At 43.8% G+C, this 13,028-nt stretch overlaps 1 protein-coding gene across 1 annotated transcript; it reads right to left on the bottom strand.

The window, feature by feature from the left end:
• Positions 1-6,891: 6,891 nt before the first annotated feature.
• LOC124883402 lies at positions 6,892-9,915 on the bottom strand (the record flags this gene model as incomplete). The annotated part of the gene is given in 1 exon segment (XM_047390531.1): positions 6,892-9,915. A coding segment is annotated over 1 exon segment (3,024 nt), but the record flags the coding sequence as incomplete, so codon positions are not given.
• Positions 9,916-13,028: the final 3,113 nt, after the last annotated feature.

Below are 13,028 nucleotides of genomic sequence, written 5' to 3'. Positions count from 1 at the left end.
GACTAATGGTCTATATACAATATAAACAAGTTGATTAAAGATGGTTGAAACCATGACCAAAAAAGTGATGCTACATTACCATACAATGTTTATGTTTGAGAACCAAGGATTATCTTGAGGAATCTGGAAATTAAGTTAAGTTAGTCTTAGAACCAACGTAGGCAATAATCAGTACACCTTTAGACCACCATTCACAATGCAAGATCAGATAAAATATTATTTTAATAAAATAATGTTTTAAAGAATGATCTGCTGAATAAAACCAACCTTCTGGATGACCAATTCTCAACGGTGTCTCATTAGCTGCCTTTATTTATTAAATGATATTTAAAGAAATATTATTAAGGAAATGGTAAAATATTTCAGGAAATATTTTGGAAAAGAGCCAAACCTTTCTAGAGAAATGGGGCTTAATGGTGTTTTTCTTAGTTATCAAGTTTAGTACAATAATGTTTTGGGATATATTATTTACTGGATTGAAAACTGACAACCTTTCTGGGTAAATATTCTTTAGCAGGCAAACACGTGTTCTTAGCTGTTAGCAGTTAAAGCTAACAAAAGAAGCTGATAGCTTAGCACCTGAATCAAACACACACCTTTAAAATACCGTTAATAAAAGGGTTAAAATGCACAAGCGCATATGGCGCGTTATGATCAATCTTCTATGTTTAAAATCACCCTTTAAATAAAGTTTGTCTTAACTTTAAAAACACACAAACACAGAACACAAAACTGAGCACGTGGTGAGCAGATACCCTGCTAGCACCAATATAGTTGAGTTTAACACAAACAAAACCAAACGTCATAAAATGAAACACAAACATTCATTCATAACATCTCTCACAACTGGGCTACTGAGGAAGTACAAACTTGTCTCTACAATGAGAAAATGTGTTGGTGTCTCCCACAAGGTGTTCAACAAGACTGAAAACTACCCATGTCTTACCTTCACCTATCAGAAAAATCACAAACAAAAAAACATGGACATTGTCAAAACATTTCTAAGTCGAGATGACAATTGTCGGATATCAACAGGGAAGAAGTAAACAAATCACAAGATTTAAAACGAAGAAACAAAAGAGGTTTCTGTCTGACACAATGCAGAATTTGTATCAAAAACTGATGCTCGAGATGCCTCATCTGAAGCTATCCTGTTCACCTTTCTGTAGGATAAAGCCATTTTGGATTGTTGCTCCAAACAACAGTGACAGGGAGAAATGTGTCTGCAAAGTGCATGACAATGCGAAAATGAAAGCAGAGAGGCTTAAACAGCTTGGCATCATTAACTCACAGAGTTTGAACAAAGTGGCAGAGGACTTGTGCTGTGACACACAGGTGAAGGCTTGTATGTACAGATTGATTACTTTATTCAACAGACTCATGTTCCACAAGAAAACAACAACACAACATATAAAAAAGAGAAGATAGAAAAGAAAAAAAAATTATAAAAGACTTGCATACCAATGTTTCCACAGAGCCGACTGGTATCTTAGCGCACTAAGAGATTGATGTGAAAACATTACTATAAGACTGTTCAATGAGCTGCACAAACAACACATAAACTTATATATCAGATTTCTCACAAGTGCCTGGAATGTTCTGACATGTGCATTACAAAACATCTCACTTGCACTGCTGAACCTGGGTTTCTTGAGCAGAATTCTCAAAGCGTCATTATAGGCAACCTTAAGCTTCTGCATACTAGCTTTTTTAAATTTACACCACAAAGGAGCTGTATACAAGGATGTACAGTGAGCTTTAAATAGGCTTATTTTTACCTCATCAGTGCACATATGGAATTTCGTCCCCAGAATGTTTGCCTGGGCGTACAACATGCAACACTGCCGATAAATGTCATCATCATCACAGAGCTGGTCTGTGATGTAGTGACCCAGATATTTAGTTTTGGAACAAACATTTAACTTTTGTCCTGACAGAAAAAAATCAGGGAAGCAAAGTTGTTTGTCAGCTTTAGTCTTACAAACTAGTACAACAGTTTTCTTAGCATTATACTGCACATTAAAACTCAACCCATAATCAAAGCAGATGTTCAGTAACTGCTGAAAACCTACACTGCTGGGTGAGAGGACAGCCAGGTCATCAGCATACATGAAGTGATTGACCAACGTATCACCAATCATACATCCAGTTATACAGAGGTTCATTTCTCGCGTCAACTTAAAGTGGTTGACACGATCAAAGGCCTTAGAGGCATCAATATACCCAATTAACACCGATGAATTTTCCCTTAGATATGCTCTTGCTGCTTCTTTCAGGCCATAAATACAGAAATCAGTTCTCAACTTGGCTTTAAAACCAAATTGACTATCTGTTGTACTAATAAACTGATTGAGCCGACCAAGCAGGAATTTTTCTAATACTTTAGATATCACGCTAGCTAAAGCTATTGGTCTATAATTATTAAGGCTACCAACCTTACTAGCTTTGTCCTTAATTACCGGCACAAGGGTAACAGATAATAAGGAATCAGGCAACTGCCCATGGGTCATAAACCCAGAAAAAACACATTGCAAGCAGCACAGCCACTTTTTGGCTGGCATATTTCAGATGTTCTGCTGTAATGCTATCAGAACCTGTTGCCTTATTTTCACACAAATACACTATAGCCTGCTGGACTTCACTAGGGGTTATTATAACCGCATCACTCTTAGCAATGTTTCCCAGTCCATAAGGTTCACTTTTTACACAATTAAATAAGGCAGAATAGTGCTGTCTCCATAGATCTGCTATATTATGAGCCCCAGATATGCCCTCTATGGCACTGGGGAGTAATGTAGCAGACCTGTTTAAGGCTCTGACATCATTCCAGAAGCCAATGGCATTATTACAAAGCAGTTTTTCAGCCATGGAGTCTGCTCTCATGTTCTGCTCACATTTAGAAATTTATTGAATGGCATATTTTAATTTTGCACTGGTGAGTTTTTTTTATAATCTAGGAGAGTCCCTTCTCTTGGTCTACCTGCTTGTACCCACATCTTATATGCCTGTTTAGCTTCTGCATGATATCCGGCCACATGTTTATTCCAACCTGGCCTTATGTTATTTGCTTTTCTGCATGTAAGGTATGGTCTTGTACTCTCATACAAAGCATCCACAATGCCATCATACATAGTATGAAGGTCAGTACAGTGAGAAATATCACTGCAATTAACATCTGAGCACATAATAGATTGAAGAGGAAGACTTATTTTACTCAAAAGAAGATCAGTTTTCATATAATATGCTAATAAGTCATCTTTAGATAGTCTGGACCATTTGAACTTAACTGTGGGTGCATCATTTGCCCCCCATATAAACTCTGGAAGACGTTCAATATCCAGCATCATTGAAAATGGAACATGATCTGACATAGAATACTCATATAAGATTTCTATTGATTTTACAACAGCATGGGCATCAGCAGAGCTAATGCAATGGTCAAGCCATGACGTGTGCCAAGCTTCACTTTTATAGGTATAGCTTTCTGCAGGTAGCAGAGAATGTATCTCATGCAAGAACAACTCGCTCACACATAGCAAAAAGACTTCAGGAGCAGGGGTTACATGGTGGTACAAGTGGCTCACAAAAAAAAGAACACTATGAAAAAGAAAAGGGTGGGAAATGTTGGAGTTGTCCTTCTAAACTCCTGCGTGTTCGTTTATTGGGTCAAAGCATCTTAATTCTGCACGAGAAAAACTAAACTTAAATGTCTAAGAAAACAAAACACGGACTAGAGGTTGAAGCTGATTCACCCGGCCGGGGAGAGAGGTGCTGCATCTGCGTAGTCAGGAACACATCTGTTTGTCTCTCCCCTGCACCGTTCTTTTATTGAACATACACATACTACAGAAATATGCATTTTACATTTGTTGTGCAGCCTTTTCTCAGTTTCTCACACATTCTGTTGCTGAAGTATACATTTTACAATGCTTGTGCAGCCCTTCTCAGTTTTCTCACGCATTCCTTTGCTGAAGGACAGTTTCTCACACGTCTTCATGAATCTTCAGGGAGAGGAGTTACCATGCCTCCCTAATATACTGGTGGATTCTCACGATACAGACAGAAAACACCTGCAAGCTTTAACCTTGAATAATAAACACTCATTGTGTGACCACACTAGAAGCTACTGTCTAAAGATTTTTCTAACTGTCAAAAGCATAACTAAAAACTCCTAATAATAATCAATCTATAAGCAGCAAATCCCAAATATATCTTAGCTTTAGCTACTAATGATAAGTCACTTATATTAATGATAATGATAAGGCTTTTATATTTCCACAATTCCCCCTTTTGAAGTCTGTTAAGACTTCACTAAAAGAATACAGAAAGTAAACATCTATACCAGAAGCCTAAGCACAGCGAAATTGAATCAAATTCTCAACACCCCTTCATGTTCCTCGTCGTCATCAGGGATAGCCAATAAAGGCATCATATGAGGGGGTGTGGTTGCCTTGCCTTCAATAGTTGCAGTAATAAAATGTACAATCAAAGATCTAATACATGGTACACAACAACATCCACATGTTACCATAATAGCAACAAAAACAGCAATGGATATAAACATTGACATAATTAACCCTTTCCAGTGTCCAAACATACCAGTCATCCAGTCTTCGAACAGATTGTCTATTCCTGAGTGCTCATGCATAGTGGCTGAAAGTGTTTTTAACCCTTCTAACGCTTTTGAGACGGAACCATCAGGGGCGGTATTATTGGGTATGAAAGTACAACACATGTCTCCAAACATAGCACATATGCCCCCTTTTTCAGCTAACACCATGTCCAGGGCCATCCTATTTTGTACTGCCATAAGGAAAGTAGGTCCTGATTGATCAGCGAGTCCCTCAACTGCATCTCGAGTTAAGTTTGCGAGGCGTAGGATATTGTAATGAAGATAATTGATGCGGTCGACATTCTTGTTAGGGGTCACAGGGAAAAGGGCAGCAATGATTGGTATATTCTCAAATCCAGCAGAAATTTGGTCAGCCAATTTATATTCATTTGGTACTCCCCTAGGGACACCTATAGCATCTATATAGGTGGGGGAGCCCTGACTTAAATCAAATCCAGCAGTGCTTCGTTTCATAATATGCCGTCGCCTTCTGCGGGTGAGAGCTGTGCTTTCTGCATGTTTTGAGGGAAGATACTTAAAGTCTTTACCTAACAGAATGAGAGGTGCCTGCAACCTAACCATGGCACACATTCCAATAGTATTATTTTGAATCCTAGTTAATAGCCAATGTCCTCCACAATAATAGTAGAGTCCTGATCTTGCCCAGGGACCTATCACTGAGCCTGGCACCGTGATGTTACACCAATCGCGAGGAATTTGTCCTACATTTACCTGTGGTGTTGTGGAAGTGAAGGTAAAGCAAATGTATGTGCCATTTCTTCGTTGAGGGGTGAAAGGGCCTGCTCTGGTGTTATTGGCAATGGGTGGGAACAGACTGGCCAAAGTGGTACAGTTTGTGGGAGTAGCCACTCTAGTCAGCTGTAGCATACAGCTATAACCCCACTGGTCCTCTGGATACAGGGGAGCGGGTCAGTAGTTAAATGTGGTCTTGCAGCCGCGCATGCCACACAATCTGATTCACTTTGTTCTTTGGCAGTCTGAGATATCCATTGGAGCCAGAGGTTATCGTCGGTATTTCCCGTGGCCATCTGGATAACTTCTATGGGTTTTAAGGTGTTGTAGTCTATTTTTATCCTCCCCTTGCTTGACTCTGCCTGATTGGAGTGATTTACGAAATTTATCTTGATGATGCCTTCCGGATTCTGTATGTTCCATCCCAGTCGAAGACATTGTGTGTTCCTTGGGGGTTGTGTGTCAAGGCTTTAAGTGATAAAAGAAATGTCTGTGGGCCGTTTGAGGCGGTATTCGGTAAACTACCGCGTATCAGAGAAATGTTTAGCGCTTCAAGTTTAGGTGTCGGGTCAAGGTTAAAAATATCGGTATTCCATGATCCGCTGTAATATATAGTATTTTTCCACCCCCTACCGCACAAAGGGGTGGGTGTGTCTGTACTTGTGGACGCGCAGTGTGTGGAGAGTTCAACATTAGCGCATAGGTAATAGTGGAGCCTCGTCGACCATGTGCTGCCTGGGATTTGGTAAGAGCTACAATTGATAACATCGCAGAGATCAAATTGGAAAGTCGTGGTCGCACCGAGAGTGTAATTTAATTCTATTCCCCCAAACGCCTGGAGGCATTTATCTGGACCCTGGGGTTTGGATTGTCTTTTACTGATCTGAGGATGACTGGAGCATGTCTGGAAAGGAAGTTCACAATACAAACCTAGAATCAATGTGACAATGAAAACTGATAAAACACCTATACCTCCCATGACCCAACCCTCACGGGGCCTGGGTCCTAACTTTTGATCTCCCATTCTTTTCAAAGGTACCTGTAAAAGAAGATAAGGATTAACAATATGGTGAAACACAAAAAACCTGTAAAAGAAGATAAGGATTAACAATATGGTGAAACACAAAAATAACTTCTTTTTTTTTTTTTTCAGAATGTTCAGTTCAGTTCTTTGGTGGGAGAGCAGCTACAACCACCAGTGAAAGAGAGGAAAGCTCTATCACATCCGCCTCTTCTGTGTGATGTCCTGGTCTTCACTCACAGGTGTAGAATGACCTGGAGCTAAGTGGTCTCACCAGGGGATTATTCTGCCCCTATTTGGTGAGACCACTGATTTAACGGTGCACCTAAGGTGTAGACTAACCTTTCGGTGTAAATGAAAACTTTCTCACCCTAGGGGATTATTCTGCCCCTTGAATTGGGTGAGAAAGGTCTTGAGGTGTGCTGGTGTTGTCCCTCAGGTTCTGCTGGACCTCTGGCAGCGATCTCTGTGGTGCCTCTGCTGCTGCACACTGGCTCCAATGATACCACGTGTCTCCTTTGCCCTTGACCCTCACCGCATGTGAGGTTCTCTCTGTGACCTGGAATGGACCCGTCCACCTGGGCTCTGACCACTTCCGTTTGATGACTTTCAGAAGGATCCACTCCGCGTCTGAGGTTGTGGCTCGAGCCTCGGATGGTTGGGCGGCCACCTGTTTTGAGAATGCTGCAACCAAGCTGTGGCGAGATCTATAGTAATCACGGTGAGACATAGATTGTTCACATTCAGTCAGAAAAGGTAACCTGGTTTTTGGGCCTGGAAAAGGTCTTCCAGTCTGCAGTTCATGTGGAGTTAGACCATGCCTCTGATTTACAGAGCTTCTTACTGACATTAAGGCTAATGGTAAAGCTGTGACCCAATTCATTTTGGTCTGTGCACAGATTTTAGCCAATTTGGTTTTGATTGTCTGGTTCATCCTTTCCACCTTGCCCTGGGACTGTGGATGGTACACTGTCCCAAAAGAATGTTTGAGACCCAAAAACTTTTCCACTTCTTTCAGCTCTTCATTTTTAAAGTGTGTGCCATTGTCTGATCTGATTTTGGCAGAAAAACCGTGCCTGGGGATGTAGTGATTAATCAGACACTTCACCCCTGTTTTGCTGTCTTCCTTTTTTGCTGGCCAGGCCTCAGGCCATCCTGTGAATGCATCCACACATACCAACAGATATCTGAACCCATTCAGTCTCTCAGTCATATCTGTATAGTCAATGATGATTTATTTCCCTGCAATAGGATCCACTGGGAATTTCCCTGGCGCTGGCTTCAGGGTAGGTTTGGCATTGAACTGTCTGCAGATTTCACATGAATTTATCCAATGCACTGCCATTGGTTTTAAATAAGGATGCCACCAATGTTCGAGATTTTTCAGCATCTGTGTGGTTCCTACATGCCCCATGCCATGGGCTTCCTCCAGGGCTGCTGTAGTGAGCCCTGGTGGCAAGATTGGACGTCCGTCTGGACTCCTCCAAAGTCCATTTTGGTCCTCACTGCCTCCTCTCACCTTCCACATCAACTTTTCTTCTGGTGAGGCCCCCTTTTGTAGTTTCACTACTTCCTCCAGAGTGGGCTCTGTTGTCCACCCTACCTCTGAACACAACAATATATTTTTTGGTTGATACCCCGCACACTGCTTTGCTGCTTGATCTGCCGCCTGATTCCCTAGTGCTACTCTGGTATCACTGCTGTCATGTCCTTTATACTTGATAACTGCCACCTCCTGTGGTAAGAGCAATGCTTCAGCCAACCTTCTCATTTCCTGTTCATGCTTGATGGGTTTCTGTCCTGCTGTCCTAAACCCTGTTCTCAACCATTGCTTCAGTTCAACATGCACTGCGCCCGTAGCATATGCTGAGTCTGTGTAAATGTTTATTTTTTGTCCTTCTCCTAATTCTAGGGCTACGATCACTGCCAAGACTTCTGCTTTCTGTGCTGATTGTGTGTCTGTCAGCCTTTCCGCTTTCACTGTTACAAAGTCTGTCCCTGTGTCCTCCACAACTGCATACGCTGCTTTCAGTCCTTCTGTGTCATGTCTGAAACAGCAACCATCTGTATACAGGTTTCTTGCCTCTGTTAAGGATGTGCTTTGTAAATCTGGTCTGATTTTTTCATTAAACTCCACTTTTTCTGCACAGACATGTGGTTCTCCTGATGTCATTCTGTCTGCCATGCTTATGCCTTCATGTGTGTATGTGATGTTGGGAGCTTCCAGCACCTTGCTCAGTCTCTGTTGTCTCAGTGGTGATAGTGTGAATCTCTTTGAGTTCACAAAAGCCACTACTCCATGTGATGTGAGAATGTGGAGTGAGTGTCCCATAACTACATGGGCTGTTTTCTGGATTATTTTAGCCATCCCTGCTGCATGTCTGGTGCATTCACGATGTCTTTGTTCCATGTTGTCCAACAAAACACTTATGTACATTAGCACTGTTCTTATTCCCCCTTTTTTCTGAAACAGCACGCCATTGACTGTGTGTGCTGTTACAGAAACATCTAAATAGAACGGCAATGTGTAGTCGGGGTGCGCCAAGTGTGCAGCTTGGGATAGGCTGGTTTTCAAAGCTATAAAAGCTTCCTCAGCTTCGCGAGTCCATTCAAGTGGGGCAGTGAGATTTCTCATGCCCTGTTCTTTGACCAGGGCCCTAAGTGGAGCAGTGAGATCAGTGTATCCTGGAACAAAAGATCTGCTGCATCCAGTGAGACCCAAGAAGGAAAGCATGTCTTTCACAAAAACGGGTTTGGGATGGGAAAGAACAGCTGACCGATGAGTAGGGGACATCCCAGTGCCCGGTTGGGAGATAACTCTACCTAAAAAGTCAACCTGTTTTCTGCAAGTTTGCAGTTTGGCTTTGCTGACCTTGTAACCGGCTTTAGCAAGGTGTGAGAGGACCACAGCTGTGGCCTCCAAACATTCTGAAACAGTTGGCGATGCCAAAAGGATGTCATCCACATATTGAATCAATGTGGTGTGTGGTGGAAGGGGGCAGTCCTGTAGAGAGTCTTTAAGAACTTGGTTAAAGATTCCTGGAGACAGAGCAAAACCCTGTGGCAAACGAGTGTATCGATACCTATGTGATCTATAGGTAAAAGCAAAAATGTCCCTGCATTCCTCAGCTAAAGGCAGGCAAAAGAAAGCATTGGCCAGGTCAATGCATGTGAACCATGCATGTTCCGGATTAAGGTTAGTGAGAGCGACATAAGGATTTGGAACTGGGACAGTGGGAGTGGACAGTGCTGCATTAATAGCTCTCAAATCATGTGCCATCCTCCATTTTCCTGTCCCTTTTTTCTCTACTGGCAAGATAGGTGTATTCCACGAGGAGGAGTCAGCCGACTCCAACACACCTGCATTCCACAGCCCCTCTATTGTGCTCCTAATGCCCAGTTCAGCAGCGGGTTTATGAGGGTATTGAGATCTCCAGATTGGTTGATCAGAAGTAAGCTGAAAGTTAATAGGAGTACAGTGTATGAGACCTACGTCCGTAGGACCTTCAGCCCAAAGTGTGGAGGGCATGCTCTGTACAACTGCAGCTGCCAGTGGGTGATCTGATTTTTCTCTGCCATGATGTCTGTCTAACTGTACATGTTCCAGGGTGCCTACATCTGTGGAATGATTAAGAATGCAATAAGTGTTCCCTGAAGGTGAATAGGAGAGGTTAGGAGTGGGAGATGCCAATCCTGTAGGGAGAGGGAGCGTTTTAACACACCCCCTAACTCACGTGCTTCATGTCCTGGATGGAGGGCTAAAGAAACGTGGGGAACGCCATCAGACCACATTTTAAACCACTCTTCCTGTTCTTTTGATAACTGTACAGATGCGACAACGCCCTCTGGAGCTACATAAATGTCAGTGGTGACAATGTCCCATGTCTTACCCTCCAGCTCATCAGCAAAGCTTTCCTGGTAGCATTCACAGTTATGTCTGTCATAAAACAGCGTGACATGTGGTGGGTCAGGGGAAGGAACATAGGGTGCCAGAGTGGAGATCCAGGATTTCCACTGAAGGAAGGAAGAGAGAACACCTCTGCATGCCGTGGTTTCTGGGTGTAGCAAGACCCAGTAAATGTCAGCCTTAGGATCGGGCAAGGGCTGGATTAAATACTGTCCATATGAAAAAAATGTGTTTCTGCCACATGAGAGTTGGGTGCCATTAGGAAGATGCACCTGAACCAAACAGAATGGTTGCGCCCATTTTGATCAACATGTCTCTGCCCAGTAAATTTACTGGTGTGTCTGCGGACACTAAGTAGCTGTGGTTCAAAAGTTGCCCTCCTATTTCAGTTCTTAGGGGCTTGGTGTAAGGTAGGACCTGTTTAGCCCCAGAAAACCCCATGACAGTGGTAGTCCATGTGGAGAGAGTGTTAGGAGGGGCTTCTTGGATGGTTGAGCATGTTGCCCCAGTGTCCACTAGAAAAGGAAGACTTTGTCCATACACCGTCACGGACAGTAAGGGGTCCTCAGTCCCTCTGTCCGGGGGGTTCTGTGGGGACCCTCAATGGTTCTCTGGCCAGTGACTGGGCTCATCCCAGGCTGGCAATTGGAGTGAAGGCTGCTGCTGTTGGCCTCCATGTGATGGACCACCTCGTCCCCTTTGTGGGCGTCTTGCAGGCCCTCCCATAGGTCCATGCCATCCATAACCCACATGTGGACCGCACCGCGTTTGTAGGGACAATCCCTGCTCCAATGACCAGGCTCTTCGCAGTAATAGCACACATCAGCATTCCCCCCCCCTCCTTGGCGGTCCTCGCTGGAATCCCCTTCCCCTGGGCCCACCCCCTCCCCTGAAGCGACCAGCATGTGCCTGAGAAGGACCAGAGGCCATAGGCCCCTGTGCAAACGTGTCCTGGTGGCCAGGAAAGGGAGGTGCTTGTGGTGGTTGGGACACAGCACTTTCATACATTATTTTAGGGGTTTTACCTTCTTTCTTCTTTTCTCCAGCTTTTTGTTGTGCTTCAGCTAACTGCATTTTCAGTAGCTGAGTTTGTAAGGTTTTAAGTTCTTCCTCATTTTTCTTATGTTCCTCTCTTATTTTAGATAAATGGTGAATTAAATGGCGGTCCCATATTCCAGTATCAGCCCCTAGCAAATCAGGATTGTCCTCCATGTTGGTTTTAACCTGTGTGGGTAAGCCTCTTAACACAGCATCTCTGAACCAATCCCTCTGTGAGCCCTCATTGGCTGGATTAGTACCGGTTTGTGTTTGCCAAATGGATTTACACTGGTCCAAATATTCTCTTGGATTGGTATTTGGATTCCATTCAAATTTAGGGACAGTGCGCCCCCTGGTTACAGGGTATAACTCCCTCAACGCGTCCCCTATGTCTTGGGCATGGAAAGAGAAAGGAGCTGTGTCTGGGAAGAGAAGGGAGCGAGCATTCGCTTCAACCTCTCTACAGCTGTGTGGTTTCATGCAACGTGCTGCAATTGCACGGTAGTCCCTTAGAGCGAAAGTGGATCCTGCAGTTAAAGAATCCAATGTTTGCAACCAAATAGATGCACCCTCTGTAATAGGGGGTAATTTGTCGCACAGAGTGGTGAGATCTCCTAAGGAGAAAGGTTTATATTTTGTTTGACCTCTGGACCCCGGCTGTTCAAGAAGCGGTAAATTGTACGTATGTCCTGGCTCCCTAGACGCCACCGTACGCAAAAGATACCTGTTAGGTATGGGCCCACTATGCATGGATGAGGGCCCCACACCTTCCTCATTTTCTTCCGCTAGACTAGTGGGCTCATTGACTGGGGGGGCTGGATACGCAGGGGTGGAAGCATTGATGGTCCGCGGTGATCCATGGTTTGTGGAGTGTGTTGAGGAGCGGGTTGGGTGGGAGTTTGGTTAAGCTCGCAGTAATTGGTATGCGGCTGTGGGGGCAGAGATGAGTCAAGAGGACCTGCAGAGTCAACAATCTGTTGGAGACGTTCTCTCATCTGACGCACGTTCCAATTGTCAAGAGGCAACCCTCTGTATTTGTCAAGCGACGGTTTTTCACCTGTGGATGATTTAGAGGTACAATCGGATGAAGAGAAAGGATTTCCGGGAGATATATGACCGGACAGAGGTCCAGAAGACACAGTAGAGAAAGATGTTGTGGGGGGTGGTTGCGGTGGGGGAGCTGAAGCTCCGCCTGCTGGAGAGTTTTGTTCAGGCAAACCAGTAATCCTCAGTCTGCCCCCAGAAATGTCCAATGTGGGGTAAAGGCCCACTGGAGTGGGAGGAAAAGATTCCTTATTGGTGGATTTTGGAGGAGGAAGACCATATGGTGGCGGTTTATGTCCAGTGTGTGTGTTGGTGGGTGTTGTGTGGGGTTTGTCAAACATAGCATGTTTACCTCCCTGCCATATCAGCACCATTTGCGACCAAAACGTCTCATTCTTTGCCGCTTTATCTCTTGTTTCTTTAAACTTCCCTTTAAACCGTCCACTATTTTTGCATTTTTCCTCAGCCAACTCTCTTTCTGTCTTAGCCTTGTTCATATTTAGCCAAAACCACCTTCCCACGTTTTTTCTGCTCTTTTCATCAGTTCCATCTTTTTTGACCTCCTCCTGTATTTTCTGATTCATCTTCTTAATCAACCTTTCTGCCTGTTTTTCTTCCTGAGTCTGCTGCACCAACTGCCTCACCACACACAC

Source organism: Girardinichthys multiradiatus, chromosome 17 (assembly GCF_021462225.1).
Source record: "Girardinichthys multiradiatus isolate DD_20200921_A chromosome 17, DD_fGirMul_XY1, whole genome shotgun sequence".
NCBI classification, from domain to species: Eukaryota; Metazoa; Chordata; class Actinopteri; order Cyprinodontiformes; family Goodeidae; genus Girardinichthys; species Girardinichthys multiradiatus.
The sequence above is the reverse complement of the archived record's forward strand: the minus strand, read 5'-3'. Positions and strand labels throughout refer to the sequence as shown.